Here is a 19,442-nt window from a genome sequence, read left to right as displayed (position 1 = left end):
GAATAATTCTGAATGTGGACTCCTTTCGAATTAAGGAGAATGCTTTAGAAAGTGTAAGAACATTGCATTATAATATTTGTCTACATTGGAAACAGCTAAAAGCTTGATACCAGGTGTAGAAGTATGAAACCGGAATTGGCCGATAGATGGTGCTAGCCGGCAGTGGAGGGCACGGAAGATTGCGTAAGCAGTGCCAGCTGCTGCCCGCCACTCCCGAGGATGTTATATCGAAACACAGTAACCCGAGTGCCAGACAGAGGAAGGTGTTGCACACCCGGAACATGTCGAGTTTTGTGCCTACGAACTACGATTTGCGGACAGCATTGGTGTTCTGTTATCATTTGAAGAAAACCGCCGCAGAATCGCATCAAATGCTCGTCGAAGCTTACGGTTGAAAGCTATGGGAAAGGTGCACAAAGCGGGCAAATGGATTCTGCATGAACTGAATGAAAGACAGCAAGGATCCCGCAAGACCACTTGTCAAATGCTGCTCGCCAGATACAAAAGTAAGTCGTTTCTCCATCGCATAGTGACCGGCGATGAGAAATGGATATATTTGGAGAATCCTAAGCGTCGTAAATCGTGGGTGAATCCAGGCGAACCATTGACATCCACTGCAAGACCAAATCGCTTTGGAAAAAATACACTGCTCTGTGTTTGGTGGGATCAGCGGGGCGTCATCTATTATGAACTGCTAAAACCCGGTGAAACCGTTAACACGGATCGCTACCAACAGCAAATGATCAATTTACATTTGCATTACGTGACAAACGGCCGGAATATGAATCAAGGCAACACAAGGTCATCCTGCTCCATGACAACGCCTCACCACACACAGCAAAACGGGTCCGGGAAACGATCGAGGCGTTCAAATGGGAGATACTAGGGCATGCGGCGTATTCTCCCGACTTGGCTCCTTCTGATTATCATCTATTTGCCTCACTGGGACACGCTCTTGCAGAACAGCGCTTCAATTCGTATGAAGATGTACGAACATGGCTCACGGACTGGTTCGCTTCAAAAGAAGAACGTTTTTTTTTGGCATGGCATTCATAACCTGCCGGAAAGGTGGGAGAAATGTGTAACTCGCAATGGAGCTTACTTTGAATAAAATATTGTTTCTCAGTTGCAAACACCAGCCATTTACTTCTTGCAAACAAATTCCGGTTTCATACTTATACACCTGGTAGTCACAAAATATTAAAAGAACGTCTTTGTCTTCATTCCATTTTTAGTGTTCAAATTTTAGAAATTGCACCTTGAAAATCTGAAATTATACTTGAATCTTTATCTTAGCCTCTCCCTTAATGTATCCTGAAATAAATGTCTTTCAATACCATAATGGTTAGGCACTTAACATAAGGGCGGTGGCTCAGTCGGTAACGTGTCTGACTACCATGCTAAAGGTCCCGGGTTCGATCCCCGGCCAGTTCAAATCTGGGAACTTTTCTAACGTTGGAAGTAACCCCGGCGTCCACCCAGCGTCGAATAACATGGGTACCCGGGGGAAACCCTGGGGGGGTAAAGGCGGTCAGGGGCATGGTGCTGATCACATCACCCCCACTCACGACTGGATCAAGAAAGTGTGGGGCGTTACCCCCACACCCCCTATACGCCTTCATGGTGTGGTGCTAAGCACAGGGGAACACTTTACCTTTTACCTTTTACTTAACATAAGGGGATATATATACACATGTGCATGCTTTAGCATTGGAATTTTGATAAATTTGGCCTGGGAAAGACTTCAAGAGCTTGCTTTCCGATTTCCAGGCCAGGAATTCCTGTTGGATGCCCCCTGTGGCGATGAACTGCCTGCTGCAGGTTTTGACCCCGGCCAGGACACATACCAAGCTCCTCCAGGAGATGGTGGTAGCGTCAAGATTGATGTCAGTCCGCAGTCTCAGAGGCTTCAGCTCTTGGAACCTTTCGATGTTTGGGATGGAAAGGATCTCACCGAGATGACAATATTGCTCAAGGTTAGTCTGCACAGGTGAATTATTTACAATGAATATGGTTGAGCAGTCGGATACATACATTTCCAGAGTGTACATCATCAGACCCAATTGAGTCTGAAGAAAAAACAATCATGTTTTCATCCATATGAGTGCCTACGTACAATCAAGACGGTAACATCTAGTTATAAATTGTATGACATATGATACTAAATGTCACTGTCATGCATGTACTTTTATACAAACCCCATTGAGTATGAAGATGCAAACATGAAGTTTGTGAAACATTAACCTGTTGTAAAAACAACCAGTGCAATGTCCTACCTACTTGAAGTTTCTGCATTGCACAATTGGATAGTTTTTACCGATTAATTTTGAAGATGATCTCCGCTCCAGATGCAGTACCCTTAGTGAATGAACCTTCAAAGTTAATCAGGAAGGAAACTATCTAATTGTGCTATGTGGAAACATGTAGGTAATACTTAAACCTTGTTTACCGCATCCATCATGAACCAATGTGCCGTTTCTAATTTAAATGGTGAATAATAATATATTTTTCAGCACAAGTCGTAACTTGAAATTTGTAGTTTCAGAAACTTGCAGCTGTTATTTTCACTTTACGTCAGTACAAGAGTACTCCTTTTTACCACTTGTATTCTAAGAAAGTTATATGTACATCAAAATATTTCCATCTCAAACATTCGGAGGAAATTTATATGCAGTGATTTTTCTTCATTGTTATATTAATTCATTATTGATTTTGTTCTTTCCATTCATAGATCAAGGGGAAATGCACTACAGATCATATATCTGCAGCTGGACCATGGTTGAAGTACAGAGGTCACCTTGACAATATATCCAACAACATGTTTATTGGGTAAGTTGTTGTCTTGACTGTGTTAGGAGGTGTTGCGTGTATATTGTAGATATTTCACAAATGTCCATAGTTTAGACTAAATTTCATTTTTAAGGGTTTATTTCGCATTTTGCATTATTTTGTGGCAAACCATGGTAGGAAAATGTACCTCACACCTTTCCAAAACACAAAAATTAACATTACTTTGTGTTATGAAAAACTCAATATGCTGACCAAGGCAGAAATTTATTTTATTATAAAACATAAACTAAACGTAATGTTTCAACCTTCTAGCAAGGTCTTCTTCAGACTCTGTACCAAGTACAAATGTAACAAGGTACAAAAGAGGATGATATATATATACAGAAACATTACTCCTCTCCAGACTATTAGAAAGGTGTTCTGGAACATTCTAGCACTTTAGGTGTTAGAAAGAGTGGAAGGGACAAGAGAGAAAGAGGAGAGAAGAAAGAAGAAGAATGAAGGAAAAAGAGTGTGAGATAGTGTGTCCAACCACATTCTATTTTTTCTTGTATGTACGCATTGCTTGCATTGTAGAATTACTTTCACCTAAAAGGCTAAACATATTTTCTTCCATCTAGAATGTGGTTTATTTTCCTGTAGTTTACGGTTATTACAAGCATAAGAAAACAGTTTTTCTTTGTGACGTTTCAGGAGAACACATGCTCCTTTCATCAGACATTTATTTTCATTTTGACTAAAGATACAGTTATAACAATGGTTATATACTCTGTGTTGAATATCTGGGAAGCTTCGTTCATTGCAGAACACTAGAATAAATTAAATAATGAAAATGGTAACATAGATCCAATATGGAGTTTTCTTTTTCACAAATGGAGTAAGCCACCATCTTTAAAATTTAATGTAACAGAAAACATCAAGAGACTTTGTGAAAACAATGATGAATTTGAATTACCTGATTATATTTGGGATTCATAATTTTAAAAAATGTGAAATAAAAATAAAACAGACTGCTTCTTTTCAGTCAAGTTGCTATATTACAATATAACATTGACAACATCCATTATATAACGGATTCTTTTTGTTTAAAAAATTACTAACCATTGTTATAACTGTATCTTTAGTCAAAATGAAAATAAATGTCTGATGAAGGGAGCGTGTGTTCTCCTGAAACATGACAAAGAAAAACTGTTTTCTTATGCTTGTAATAACCGTAAACTACAGGAAAGTAAACCACATTCTAGATGGAAGAAAATATGTTTAGCCTTTTAGGTGAAAGTACAGTTGACAAGGGAAAGCCACCTGCTAGAATGTTCCAGAAGAACTTTCTAATAGTCTGGAGGGGAGTAATGTTTGTGTATAAATATCATCCTGTTTTGTACCTTGTTACATTTGTACTTGGTACAGAGTATGAAGAAGACCTTGCTAGAAGGTTGAAACGTTACTTTTAGTTGTAAACTCATCTGACTACCTTGCTAAAGGTCCCGGGTTCAATCCCCGGCCGGTTCAAATCCGGGAACTTTTCTAACGATGGAAGCTGCCCCGGCACCCACCCAGCGTCAAATAACATGGGTACCTGGGGGAAACCCTGGGGGGTAAAGGCAGTCAGGGGCGTGATGCTGATCACATCACCCCCACTCACGACCGGATCAAGAAAGTGTGGGGCGTTACCCCCACACCCCCTATTCGCCTTCATGGTGTGGTGCTATGCACAGGGGAGCCCTTTACCTTTATAATAAAATAAATTTCTGCCTTAGTCAGCATATTGAGTTTTTCATATCATGGAAACAAGGCTTAATGGTGTTATACTTTGTGTTATTTCACATTTCATGTTTCCGTCAAAAATGGAATATGCATGCATTTACCAATGTAAAATAACCAAATGAATCAATTTGATTGGTAGTTTTCAAATGCCATAGTTTATCCGCATGCCCTAAACCCCCTCCCCATAATGTTTGACAAAGCCTAATTTATCATCATTTGACACCTAATTTTCCCTTATAATCCCCTAAGAATGGCCTTACAGCCCCTCAGATGGAAAGTCTGGATAAACTCCTGTTCAAATGTCATGTACAGTCACAGATAGTTCTGGTTTGCAACTATGCCATTGAAAATGAATGCAGTAGTTACAAGCTAGAAGTGTTCGGGTCTGTACCATAGTGCTGCCAGTCATCAGTTGGTGCAACTAATTTCTTAAAAGTTGCATACCACTCTATCTCTGTACACAAATCAAACTTCTTTTCCAACTCTTTCTCCATATCGGCTGTAAGGCTGTAGAATCAGTTGCCAGAATGCACCAGAACAGTAAGATTCATCGCTTCCTTCAACAGACGTGTTTGCCACTCTCTTCAGAGTAGTCGTTAGATCTTCCCCTGTCAAGCAGACTGAAAGGCATATGCAAGTGAATTAATTCTTAAAATACCTTGTTACTTGAATACAATTTTAAATTTTGCATTGTATATTTCGTATTTTGTGTGTTATATTCAATGCATTCAATGCACTTGTGTGTGTGGACATATGTGAAATGAATATATGTAGTTTGTGTTTAATATATTAATGTATAATTTTATGTATATATGGTTGAGTGGAAAAAAAGGCTTTGTACTCCCTTAACTCCGCCATTTAAAACAGGTGTTAATGGCTTGTTTTTTCCTGCAAAGCATTTATATTCCAGGTACAATTTGATTGGGTGTGTGTGTATAATTTTGTATACCGAAAGGGTCTCTAGCTTTATATATTTTGTTTCTTCCAGGGCTGTGAATGCTGAGAACGGAGAGATTAATAAAGTTAAGAACCTTGTGACCGGCGATTACGGTGCAGTTCCCGACACTGCACGATACTACAAACAAAAGGGCATTAGGTGGTGTGTGGTTGGAGATGAAAACTACGGTAAGTTATTACCTAAATTGCATGAGCACTGTTTTTTTCCATTCCCTTCTTATTAAATTGAACAGATTTTGCATCAGTTACCAACAGAGTTGTCTGTAGCTAATATCCAATATATGAGGATTGACTCACTTCCACATAGTACACCCTGGACTGCATTTTGCAGACTAACAAAGCTCTGGCATCTGGACTTACAGCCAGTAAAATCTTTGTAGGACTGTGTGTGTGTTGTCCTTGTTTGTGCTGACTGTTCCTTTACAGCCTCAGCTTTTAACCGATGTCAGAATATTTTAGTTACTACACGACATTACAGTTACATTATTTCAGTTCTGGTACGGTACTGGAGCCCGTAATGCAAAATAGCCTAAATACTCGCACACCCAAAATTTTAAATTCAAATTCAAAATTGTCATATTGGAAACAGTATCAGAATTTGTACAAACCTGATACTTAAAAATTAATTCCAATATTCAGTTTGTAGAACTGAAAATTTGATTGTAGAGGATTAACTGTTGTTATTTTATCAGGTTTAACTGTAGCTTACCTGTCAGACCTACCACCTATTTTTTTTTATTTTTCAACTGAAAATTTTTGTAAAACATTGAAAATAAATTACATTGTTCCCTGGGGTGTTCTCAATATTTCTGTATTACTTTTGTTCATAAAAGCATAAATGTAATGTAAATAATGGACAAAATTCACTTTGTGGGCCTATTAGGCAAAATCTTTGAATGCTTGTTAGTCAAGACACTCATGCCAGTGACAGTGTACTTAGTAATGATGGTAATATTTGTAATTATTATTTATGAAATGAAAACTGAACAGTGGATATATTGGGTTATATTTATGTATGTATGTATATATGTGTGTGGCGACAACCCTGTGCAGAGGTAGAGCTGGAGGTAAGGAAGGAAACCCCTACTGCATAATGGACTTGCCCTAGATAGTCGTACTGTTTGACCAGCGATCCGAGAGCTCTCGAGTTTTCTGCGCATGCCCGAAGTAGAAGAGTCCAGTCGTAAATTGGGGGAGTTTGCGGAACCGCTTCTCTGAAACGCGAGTGTCACGTGGGGAAAGAGAGCAATGTTGCCAACCGGAGAATATTGACACAAGATATTGGAAGTGCTCTGGCCGTGGAGAGGCATCTTTGCAAAAGCTGAAGTCTTGAACGTAGCGCCAGTTCGGCATCTTTGACCCAACCCCAGAGGAAGCCGACTGGACCCGTATCTGGTTTCGAGCCACCACTATGGGCGTCTGGAAGCGGGGGGGGGGGGGGCAAGGGGAGACGCCCCCCCTGAAAAATGAAAGTCATCCAAAAATTATGTATTTCGCACGTATAATTTCATTTTAACCACAATAATATGTGTTAATTATTGCATGATCACCATAAATTCAAATTTAAGCAATGTGTTTTTAGGGAACAGCACTATTTTTGGAGAAAATGTGCCTTGTTTGCCCCCTGGAAAAAAACCTTCCTTGCCCCTCCCTGGAAAAAATCCTGCGGACGTCCATGGCCACCACCTGTTTCTCCGTAAAGCGATGTTGTCACTTTTGCCTGCAGTGTTTAGACATCTATTCATTCACTGCGACAATTTTACTCACAAGGTCTTTATATTATATATAAAAAATAGCACAGCACAATAACACTAATCGAGATTCAACTCTTCAATACCAACAGTGAACCTAAAATTGACAAACGGCATGGTTGTGCATGTCCCTCGGTTTTCGTTACTTATGTTCTGGTGGATAAGCATCCTCGCAGATTGGTAACACTGTTCAACGTGCAACCGCGAGCGGCGTTCTCGCGCCTGCCTTCCTATCGCCAACTTCCCCTTTTTCTTGGCACTTTGCCAACTGGAGCTCTCGGATCGCTGGTCAAACAGTACGTGAGCACGTGATATGCGTAGGCAGTATCATCCAAAGGCCAGTATCGAAGCCAAATGGCCTGGCCTTTTGTCTTCTGGGGTGGTTTTGCTGCATGACAATGTGCGGCCACATACATCAGCTGTTACAAAGAACATGTTGGCGACATTTGGGTGGACAGTGTTGGAACACACACCGTATAGCCCTGATCTATCGCCATGAGACTTCCATATTTTTATCCGTTGAAAAAGTCATTGAAGGGCCGGCACTTCCACTCGGTCAATGAAGTCATAGACAATGTTCATAAGTGGTTCCGATCTCAGGCAAAGGAGTTCTACAAGCAGGATATTCACCGCTTGGTGAAACAGTGGGACAAGTGCTTGTGTAACTTTGGAGATTACGTTTGAAATAAAGCGTATTGATTTCATTCTGGGGCCCCTGTTCCATTTTCATTTGATCCACCCTCATATAATTAATAAGCAACTGCCCCCTCTATAAACAAAAAAAGCACTAGCAAAATATTATTGTGGTTTTTGTGCATTGTAGTGAAAGGTTAAATATGTGTGTGATATTTTATTATGTATATGTATTATTATTTTTTTATTAATGATTGTAATTTTTGTAAATACAGTAGTATTAATTAATAACTGCACACATATGGTGCATAACTGGTGTTATGCACCAGTGAAACAGAAAGTAAAATTCGTGTGGGTATTAATATGTCTGACAAATTTACAATTCATGATGGGTTAAAACAAGGAGATGCATTATCTCCATTGCTCTTTAATTTTGCCTTAGAATATGCTGTTAGGAAGGTAAAAGAAACTAAAGAAGGACTAAAATTAAATGGTGTGACTCAGTTGTTAGCATATGCAGATGATGTAGACTTACTGGGGGATGATGTGAATACAATTAAGAATAATGCTAAAATATTTTTCAAAACTGCTAAAGAGATAGGTTTGGAAGTTAACAAAGAGAAAACTAAATATATGCTTACAGGCCGAAACCAAGTGTTAGGTAATAATCAAAATCTAATTATTGATAACAACTCGTTTGAACCAGTTTCCAAATTCAAATACTTAGGAGTAATATTAACAAGTGAAAATTATATTAAAGAGGAAATAAAAAGTAGGCTTAATTCAGGAAATGCATGTTACTTCTCTCTTCATAAACTTTTGTCTTCTCGTTTAATATCTAAGAAACTAAAAGTTAAAATATACAAAACAGTAATTTTGCCTGTAGTATTATATGGGTGTGAAACTTTGTCCCTTACATTGAAAGAGGAACATAAATTGAGAGTATTTGAAAATAAGATCCTTAGGAAAATCTTTGGACCTAAAAGGGATGAGGAGACAGGTGAGTGGAGAAGGTTACATAATTTGTATTCATGTCCAGATATTATTAGAATAATGAAATCAAGAAGACTTAGGTGGGCAGGCCAATGTGGCACGAATGGGAGAGGAAAGAGGAGTTTACAGGATTCTTGCTGTGAAACCTGATGGTAGGGGACCTGTAGGAAGGTCAAGACGAAGATGGAGGGAAAACGTTGAAATGGACCTAAAGGAAATCTGTAGGGATGGAAAAGAGTATATAGAACTTGCTCAAGATAGGGAAAGATGGAAGGCCTGTGTTGCTGCAGCCATGAACCTTCAGGTTTAAGAAGGCTAGGGAGTTAGTTAGTTAGTTACACATATAATCAACAAAGGATTCAGTGATTCAATAATTAAATGGTTTCTTGAATTTTAGTAAGTCTCAGGTAAGTAAAGTTTCTCACATGGCATGGGTAAAATAGGGTTAATGATGAGAAATTATCATGAATTTACAGATACAGTGATAACACTGATATGCATGTATGAGCCAATGTTAATGAATGACTAGCGTGTCTCATGCTTCAAATTTGGCTTTTCTTAAAACTAGAATTGGACTGATAATGCTTGAATTTTCTAAAAATAATAATTGGTCGAAATAATTATAAAGATAGAGAGACATTATTTAATGAGACAATGATATAAAATTAATGAAAATTAATGCATTTGGTCATCATACAAATGACCCAAATTCTAAAGAAATATTGACTGGTATCTGTAAGTAACTAATATTTTCCAAACTCAAACAACTTGTGCTATTTCAGTGCTACTTACAAGTGAGTCTGTCAATACTTTAAGTCAAGTTCTCTGTCAGTTGTTGCATTTATAGCCTCTTTTTTTGTTGCCATTTTTAAATGCATAGTTACAAGTGGTGGACATTGAAACTGAGACACCGGTGATTATAAAACATGCTGCTGGAGGGCTCGCCTGCGCCAGCTGTTGGTCATGCACAGCGAAGCAGCCATTCGAATGCGTAGGTGTGTGCCTGCCAGTCACGTTGGCATGGTAGTAGCTGGACTGCACTTCAAATATTTGGTTTCGCACAGTAAAATGGGGACCATACCAGAGTTCCAAAGAGGGCAAATTGTTGGTGCTCGTCTTGATTGTTGGTACATCGTATCGTTGCTCTCCACATCCTCCATATTTACCCAATCTGTGTTCCCATGTGAAAATACCACTGATAGGGAAGCGACGAATCCAATTACCGATGTATGAATATTGGCAGAAATTGACATAGCATCAGCAAAAACCCGATATTTAAACTGGTACTGATAATACTAGATATTACTAACCTTCTAATAAAGTATATATTTTAATTTTGTAAGATTTATTGAAAGTTAGGTTAATGGATCTTCATCTCTGTGGAGTTTTTGTGATACAATTTTTGCAAACTCTCATTCAGAGAATCAACCTACTTCAAAATCAGAAATAGAACAGTATATTGCTGATTTGATTATTAGACATTACCAGAATCCGCTGTTGTATTGGATATGCAATACAGTGTAATGAGTATCAAAACCTGAAGCATGTGGTGAGAAAATATTTGGATATACCTGCTTCGTCAGAACAAGTGTTCAATGTTGATGGGCAGATTTGCAATAAGAGAAGTAGGTTATTCCAGAAATGCTTCCAAAACTTTGTTTCGGTTTCTGAAGTTGAATCTGCCAGCATTAAATTTCCAATATTAAGAACAGGAACTCATTTTCCATTTCAAAGAACTGCTTGTGTGCTAATGTTAAATCTCTCAGAATACATATGTATATAATATATTTAATATGCAATTAGAAATGCTCATAGCAAATTAATTTTGTCATGGTGATAAGAACATTCCATTTCTGTTGAGTAATCTTATGTATCACAATCTGTGAAATATTGGCATCGGTATAGATTCCAAAAATTATCGGCGAGTACATTGTCATTGGTAAATTTTCAGCTTCGGCACATCACTAGGTAGCAATGTCAAGATATTCCAGATGTGCGACAGATGTGCTGGGAAGCATCCCAGGAGAAGCGTTCTCTGCTTGCTTCCGAGACATTCAGAAATGCCGGCAGCTATGTATGGATAGCAGAGGTGACTACTTTGACAGGACCAAGTTGAGTTGCATTTATTGTTTTTTACATCAGTCCTGGGACTTTTCGACCAAAGGTTAAACTTAACATGCCGTAGAGTTCCAATTCCAGTATTTTTAACAAGGTTAAATTGCTACATCCTTCATGTATTGATTCAAGAATCATAGCAGCTCCACTATAGTTCCAATATTTTCCCTTTTACTTGCTAATTACTGTTAATTACTTAATTAAATTTTACAGGTGAAGGAAGTAGCAGAGAGCATGCCGCTCTGGAGCCCCGTCACCTTGGAGGAAGGGCAATCATTGTGAAGTCATTTGCTCGCATCCATGAAACCAATCTGAAGAAGCAAGGCCTGCTGGCATTGACGTTCGCAAACCCATCAGACTACGACAAGATTAAGCCTGATGACAAAATCTCCTTGCTGGGACTTAGCAAGCTTGCACCTGGCCAGGTATATTTTTCCTCAGAATTTTAGTTGTTTAAAGTAATAGATGGATACCCTTGCATGGAGTATTTACAGTGAATGAAGAAGAGAAATTTCACTTCCATAAAAACCTCAACAAGCACCATATTTTTTGTAGCAATGTTTGTGCTTTTTGACGTAACAAAATGTACTAGAACTATTGTCTAGATATGTACCTTTTAAATGTTTCCAAACATTTTAATCGTCTTCCCTTCACTGATGAAGAACTGTGGTGGATTTTAAAATTTGGAAATATAGAAAGGTACATGTCTAGTCAATAATCTTTGCACATTTTATGATGTTAACAACACATGGCGTGTGATATTTTTACCTTACTTTAGTTCAGTGCTTCGTTGGACCTTTGGGCAGTACTAGCAATGGCTTTTTCGAAGTTTCCTCTCATTCGAAAAACAATGTGATATTCCAATTTCTGAAAATTACATCTGCTTAGAATTTTTTTGGGATAATTTATGACTGTTGTCTAGCTATTTGCAATAGTTTTCTTGCGGCGTAAGTAAGTCTATTAAACTGTTGCAAAAATCTAGACAACAGTGAAAGTAGTACACGTCAAGATTCACATGAATGCTCTCAAAGAAATTGTAATCAGATGTATTTTTTTAAGATTTGGAATATCATATTGAATTTCCAAAAGGAGAAGAAATTTCAAAAATGGCTTCGCTGTTCATGTCAGAAGTCCAGCTGAGCCTTAATATTGTTATTGAAAGTTATTGATCCAATGCCAATGTACTCATTTGAATGTAATTGCCGATGTCAGTTTTTACTTTCTCGAAGTTCGTAAAAATGTCACGTGGTACTTTCGCATAATGTGTATATCTTGAAAATTTTCATTATTTTTGCAGCAACATTGTGGAGAGAAAATAAATTAGGTGACGAAATGATTATCTTATGTCAAATTATGAATATTTTATTTCATTGTGATGCTTGCATATTAAAATTAATAAATATTGTATAAACTACAGTAGAGTCTTGCTTATCCGACATAAACGGGCCGGCAGAACGTCGGATAAGCGAAAATGTCGGATAATAGGGAGGTATTAAGAAAAAGCCTATGAAACGTCAAACTATAATTTTACACATTACGAACCTAATACAGTAATCATGTTTTACAAAAATACAGAAAAAATTAACTCGAAAAATTAACTTACATTTACAGAATTGTCTGACCTAAAAATAGACTACGCTCACAACTTGCAGTTCTTGTTGCTGATTGATGATTTTTTTTTTCGGTGGTATGTCGGATAAACGAGACACTACTATACTTTGAACTGTTGCAATATTCAAGTATCAGCGTTGCCATTGGTTCAAAATTGTATGTGCTTAATCGTATTTAAAAGTACAGGGTGTTCATAAAGCCCTGGTACCATTACAAATGTAATGTACATTGTAATGGTACCGGGACTTTATGAATACCCTGTATATTTAATGTGTAAAATATGTTGTTACAGCCTGATGATAAAAATACTGTTTGGAGCTGTAGAAGGTAGAGTATTTTTAAATAGCCAATTGCTTGGACTCCCTTGGGTGATGTGGACAACGATCAGTGGTGTACATGAACCAGTCTTGAAGTTCTTTAAATAATTTACTTAAATTCTGGTTTAGAAGTTTACACCATACGTAATGAGGAATTACCTATATTAAAGTTAAATGTATAGATATATATATGAAAAAAAGTTGGTTTACTGCAGAATTTCTATTTTTCCATATTTCAGCCCGTCACTGCAGAACTCAAGCATACAAATGGTCAAAAAGAAACTATTTCTCTAAACCACACGTTCAATGAGCAACAGATTGAGTGGTTTAAGGCTGGCAGTGCCCTTAACAGAATGAAGCAGGTCTTCGCTAAGTAGAGACTTTAGTGGACAGCACGATCTATTGTAGTAACTGCCATGAAGAAGCAGTAGGTACAGCAGAAATTCAGGTAATGCAAAACACTGCGACCAGTACAAGTTGATGACTAAAATTACCATTGTTTTTATTGTTAGTTCACATGGATTTACAATAACAGTACCAGCCTTTGGTGAATGAAGAAATGCTTGTGTAAATATTAATGTAGACTGATAGCAGTGACGTAGGCTGTGTTATTTTTCTTGATGATTTGTTCGATTGAAAGTATTTTGAGAGTTAATAACAAAAAATTCTAGGACTTTCATAGTCTATGTCTAATTATCACTTCCCTATTGAGTAAGTGTTGGTCTGTACCTGTGTATGTTAAAACTTGTCTGATTTATCATTCATTGTTCCGTAGGCAGTGTTTATAAATCGGTAATGTATATGAAATGTCTTCTGTTTATAGAAGATTAATTCCATTGGTAGCATTTAATATGTATAAATTTACTTGCTGCCATTTGAGACATGAAAAGAAAATTAGAAAAGACTGCGTTTGTGCAGTGCTGTTTGTACAAATGTGAAAATAAAATTTTGAATACAGAAAATTTCAGTTTTTCTTGATATCACTGTGAATTTTTTTCCGAGTTGCCCACACTGAAGAATAAAATGTCTACAGTCCTGGACATCAAGAAAGAAACTTGGTATTTATCTTTCTCCCAATCTTGTCTAAACGTGATGTGGCATTTACTCACTACTTCAAACATGATGTTGCAGATTCTTGTAAGTGGAGAGCATAACAGAGTTTGTTGATGGCATATTTTCTTTGATTCTACACAAATTTTTCTGTCTGTTTTCTGCCGTGATTTATGCTGAAAATGTAGCTCCAATTTATTTCTCTAAAGCTTCTGAGATGTTGATAATTGCAATGGAATTGCAATGGGAATGCATATGCGCATGCACTTAAAGCATATTTTTTTCAGATTTTACTACATAAGAAGTACAAGAACCCTACTACAACCCGTAAGTAGTGTTGGGTGATATATTGTCCGATGATATATCACAATATTGAAAAAATATCAGCCAGGCAATATAGAAAATTATTACTAGACAATATATCATCATGATATTTTGGCGATATATATCGTGTCTGTGATATATCATCACAATATTTGGCAATATATATCATATATATATCGTGTTGCAATATTTCGTCATGATATTTGGTGATATATATCATGTTGGCGATATATCATCACTATATATCACCGTTATCATAATGTGGAAAAAATATCATATTGTATCATCTGTGACGATATTTTCTTGACTATATACCGCAATATCAAATTTCAGATATCATCCATCCCTACCCGTAACCAAAGAGTACTTTAAAGACAAGTCCATGATTTAAAGCTAAGAACTTATGGTATATTTCAAGGCAGTATTACAGGTATGCATTTTAAGTATGACATCAGGAACAAAAATTAGTAGGAGTGTTACAGAAAGAATTGTTCGTTGAAAGAAATGCATGAATATGCATCAAATGTTTGACATGAAACTATGATATTTGCACCCTAATCACATTTTATTTTGGTTACTTCCGGCAGATGGCTTTCGGAGCTGGTAAGCCTTTTCTGGTACACATTCCAGGATGATTTGAATACATTCAGAACCTCGCTCCAAAGGCAGATTTCCTCCACTGAAAAAAGGTGGAAAAAAGAGCATTTACAAGATATGAAATTCATGATTTTAGACATGTAAAGTTTAACACCAATCTGATGTAGATACAGAAGTTTAAATGCCACAACAATAAAACTACAGAAGTTTATCGAGCATCAATTTAGTCTAGGTACAGAAGTGTAAATATGCCAAACACATGCTTAAACAGCAATTAACTGTGAGGGAAAATTATATTATCCTCACTTTCGCCATAACTTTCTTTAGTTTGGTCACACTTCACTCTTGTGGTTACATGGCTGAGGTTTCATATTAATCGCTTCCATTTTTCTTTCTTTTGCAACAAGATTCAACATGGCCGCTCTGCTGGCAGTGTGCACCAAGAAAGAACAGAGATCAGTGTGATCTGTTTCTCTGGTCTGAAGGTGTGTCAGGGGCTGAAATTCAGTACAATACGGGGACAGTGCTCTACCACGTATAAGTGTGTGGATCGAGAGATTTAAAAATGACTGAACAAGCGGGAAGCACGAAGCGCGAGCAGGATGCCCATCAACCTCCACCACTGACAGGAAGATTCAACAAGCTCGAGAGATGTTTCTGACGAATCGTCTGGTCTACAGAGTGGCAGTCGATGATGCGGCATGTTCTCTGCAAATTAGTCATCAGTGGTGTGCCCAAGGGGTTGGGGGGTGAGGGTTATACCCCCTCCCCTATGGCCCAGTATTCCTCAAGAATATAGCATCAAAGGCAGGGTACGATGGCAAAATGAGGCGCCACTACTGGAAAAGTACACATAACCCCCTCCCCTTTCAAAAATTATGGGCACACCATTGTTAGTCATGGTTCTGTGTGCGATATCATCCACGACAAGCTTCAGATCACTGATCTCTGTTTTCCTTTGGTGCACACTGCCAGATCGAGATGCTTGGGCAATTGAGGGTTACTTTTGGGTATCTCGATCGAGATGCTTGGGCACCTAAAGGTTAAGATATAGCCACTTAACCACAAGAGTGCCTGCCACCTTTCAGCATGCGAGCACTGAAAGCAGCGTGGCCAACCGAAAGAAAGCGTGGATAATTTTTGACTTGCTGTTGTATTTTGTGTAAAATGTTAAGTAATATTAGTTGTGATAACTTTTAATAGTTTGTTCTTGGCCTCCCCGATGGCGCAGTGGTACCGGGTTCGATACCCGGTGAAGGCACATACATAGTGGTTCGGATTCCACTTTAAACTGTAGGTCCAGTACCGATTAGCCTTACTGTGCATAAAATGGACTTAAAACACCAAATCAATCAATCAATAGTTTGTTCTTCTTATATCACCCAATTGCTACTTTTACTGACCATGTTTTTGTATGCAGTTTGCACTTTCTTTAGCCTAGTTGAGAGTAGGAAATATTTCATGATTTTGTGTGCAAACTTACAAAATATTACAACTTTTTGAAACCTCAGCTGAACATCATGTCTCAACCAGAGATCGAACTGAGTATTTGGCATCCTGATAAAACTGAGCTACTCTCAAGTTCTGCAGTTTCAATCTCCTTGTACTTTTGTGACAACATATGCTATTTTCGTCAGAAACAATTGAAGCATTTTATGTGTTTTTTCTAGACAAGAGATGGCAATAAACACCAGTGCTTTATTAGGAAAGCCCATTAATCCTTTCTTAAAATATTAAGATCATCAAGTTAGTGGTTACCAATATAACATGATAAAATAAGTTGTTAAGTTCCTCTAATGCTTTTGGTATATGGCAACAACGCATGAAGTCAAGAGATGAAACACTATATGTAAAATGTTTTGTAGCTATCAATAGTCTGTGTATCTTGTCTTCTTCCAGAACAGTGTATGCAGCTGATATGCATAGTATGTAATGTTTCTGTCATTCTGTTCTACGTGTGTGTGAATTACAAGGTACTTCTTGTTGGAGGTTATACGTATGTCAAGGTGAAGAGAAAATAATACATGTAACTGAGAATTACGTACAAATCAGATTTAGTTACCATGTCATATTATTAAAAGACTGTAATTGTATCTATTTTGAGCAACAAGATACAGTATAATACAGGTTATTTCTGTCATAAAGTGGTAAATTAACGAATCGAAATGTTTGATTCTTAAATACTAGGGATGGGACCGATTAATCGGTACTCTATCGGTATCGGCCAATATAGGCATATCGGTTTATTGGTAAAATTACCGATTATTTTACCGATCCGATATATCAATAAATATCTGATAAATTAGTACACAATTCTACCGTTTTGTTGTAATTTTTATGGATAATCTCCATGCTCTACTTTCTACAATAGTAAATGTCTAAATATGCAACTTCTTTTGCACAGCAGTCACCTTGAAACAATTTATTTAGGTCAATGAACCTTTCAGGTTCTTCAAGGACCATTTCTATTTTTTTTATCGGATCGGTTGTGTATGTGTTTCTTCTAGACAAGAGAGAAGACATAAAATTGGTGATTTTCTAGCTGACCCAAGCGATATTCTAAATAGATGGAAGAACTACTTTAATGACCTTTTAAATGTTCATGTAGGAGATAAATCAGAAGTAAATGAAGTGTACACAGCAGAACCTTTATTTCCAGAACCTAACTTGATTGAAGTTAAAGATGCTATTAAAAGGATAAAGAATAACATTGATTTAATACCAGCTGAGTTAATTAAATATGGTGGAAATTCATTACTATGTCAAATTCATAAATTAATTTGTTTAATATGGAATAAAGAAGAAATCCCTCAACAGTGGAAAGAATCCATAATTGTTTGTGTGTTTAAAAAAGGTGATAAAATGCAATAATTACCGTGGAACTTCTCTACCCTCAACAACATATAAAATATTATCTAACATTCTTTTAACAATACTAACCCCATATGCTAATGAAATTATAAGTGATTATCATTGTGGATTTAAACGTAACATCAAATTTTTCACATCAGACACACACTTGAAAAAAAGTGGGAATATAATCAAAATGTCCATCAGCTATTCATTGATTTCAAAAAAGCATATGATTCGGTCAAAAGAGATAAATTATATAATATATTAGTAGAGTTTGGAATACCTAAGAAGCTTGTTAGTATGATAAAAGTATGCACCAGTGAAACAAAGTAAAATTCGTGTGGGTATTAATGTGTCTGACAAATTTACAATTCATGATGGGTTAAAACAAGGAGATGCATTATCTCCATTGCTCTTTAATTTTGCCTTACAATATGCTGTTAGGAAGGTAAAAGAAACTAAAGAAGGACTAAAATTAAATGGCATGACTCAGTTGTTAGCATATGCAGATGATGTAGACTTATTAGGGGATGATATAAATACAATTAAGAATAATGCTAAAATATTTTTCAAAACTGGTAAAGAGATAGGTTTGGAAGTTAACAAAGAGAAAACTAAATATATGCTTACAGGCCGAAACCAAGTGTTAGGTAATAATCAAAATCTAATTATTGATAACAACTCGTTTGAACCAGTTTCCAAATTCAAATACTTAGGAGTAATATTAACAAGTGAAAATTATATTAAGAGGAAATAAAAAGTAGGCTTAATTCAGGAAATGCATGTTACTTCTCTCTTCATAAACTTTTGTCTTCTCTTTTAATATCTAAGAAACTAAAAGTTAAAATATTCAAAACAGTAATTTTGCCTGTAGTAATATATGGGTGTGAAACTTGGTCCCTTACATTGAAAGAGGAACATAAATTGAGAGTATTTGAAAATAAGATCCTTAGGAAAATATTTGGACCTAAAAGGGATGAGGAGACAGGTGAGTGGAGAAGGTTACATAATTTAGAACTACATAATTTGTATTCATGTCCAGATATTATTAGAATGATTTAATCCAGAAGACTTAGGTGGGCAGACCATGTGGCACGAATGGGAGAGGAAAGAGGAGTTTACAGGATTCTTGTTGGGAAACCTGATGGTAAGAGACCTGTAGGAAGGCCAAGACGAAGATGGAGGGATAATGTTGAGATGGACCTAAAGGAAATCGGTAGGGATGGGTACATAGATGTTGCTCAGGATAGGGACAGATGGAAGACCTGTGTTGCAGCCATGAACCTTCAGGTTTAAGAAGGCTAGGGAGTTAGTTAGTTATATCGGATCGGTTATCGGTATTAATAAATTTTATATCTGTACCTTATCGGTATCAGCCCATCCCTATTAAATACATTAACCAGGTAAGAATCTCTTTTTCCAGATCTGCATATCTTCCCTCTTGTTGACAGCTGTGTTTGTTGATTTACTACCCAATTTTAAAAATTTGTCTGAAATAGTGTTTCTTTTACTAATGGCTGTGCAAAGTGTGGTACAAGTGATGCCTAAATCTGCAGCTATTTAAGTTTTAGTTTCATGTGGATTAGCATCCAATTCCCATGTAAATTTTACTTTCTGATCAAGCATGTAACTTTTCCACTTTTTTATTTATTGAGAAAATTCCAGATACAGCACAGGTGGCCATTTT

At 37.0% G+C, this 19,442-nt stretch overlaps 2 protein-coding genes across 2 annotated transcripts in view; one reads left to right on the top strand and one right to left on the bottom strand.

Annotated features, from left to right (window-relative positions):
• LOC145989981 (putative aconitate hydratase, mitochondrial) overlaps nt 1-13,893 on the top strand; it is a 45,654-nt gene extending 31,761 nt beyond the window's left edge. The window contains exons 11-15 of the mRNA XM_083125539.1: nt 1,771-1,976; nt 2,732-2,829; nt 5,543-5,679; nt 11,217-11,428; nt 13,171-13,893. Of these exons, the coding sequence (XP_082981665.1) occupies nt 1,771-1,976; nt 2,732-2,829; nt 5,543-5,679; nt 11,217-11,428; nt 13,171-13,308 (791 nt within the window). The 3' untranslated portion in view covers nt 13,309-13,893. The remainder of the gene's footprint in view (nt 1-1,770; nt 1,977-2,731; nt 2,830-5,542; nt 5,680-11,216; nt 11,429-13,170) is intronic.
• Nucleotides 13,894-14,717: 824 nt separating this feature from the next.
• The window catches only part of LOC145990310 (uncharacterized), a 31,578-nt gene continuing 26,853 nt past the window's right edge, over nt 14,718-19,442 (bottom strand). Inside the window, exon 6 of the mRNA XM_083126004.1 lies at nt 14,718-14,984. Within this exon, the coding sequence (XP_082982130.1) occupies nt 14,860-14,984 (125 nt within the window). The 3' untranslated portion in view covers nt 14,718-14,859. The remainder of the gene's footprint in view (nt 14,985-19,442) is intronic.

The sequence above is a fragment of the Lepisma saccharinum genome, chromosome 7 (assembly GCF_977018435.1).
Source record: "Lepisma saccharinum chromosome 7, izLepSacc3.1, whole genome shotgun sequence".
Taxonomy (NCBI): domain Eukaryota; kingdom Metazoa; phylum Arthropoda; class Insecta; order Zygentoma; family Lepismatidae; genus Lepisma; species Lepisma saccharinum.
Note: the sequence above shows the minus strand (reverse complement) of the source record. Positions and strands in the feature narration are given on the sequence as shown.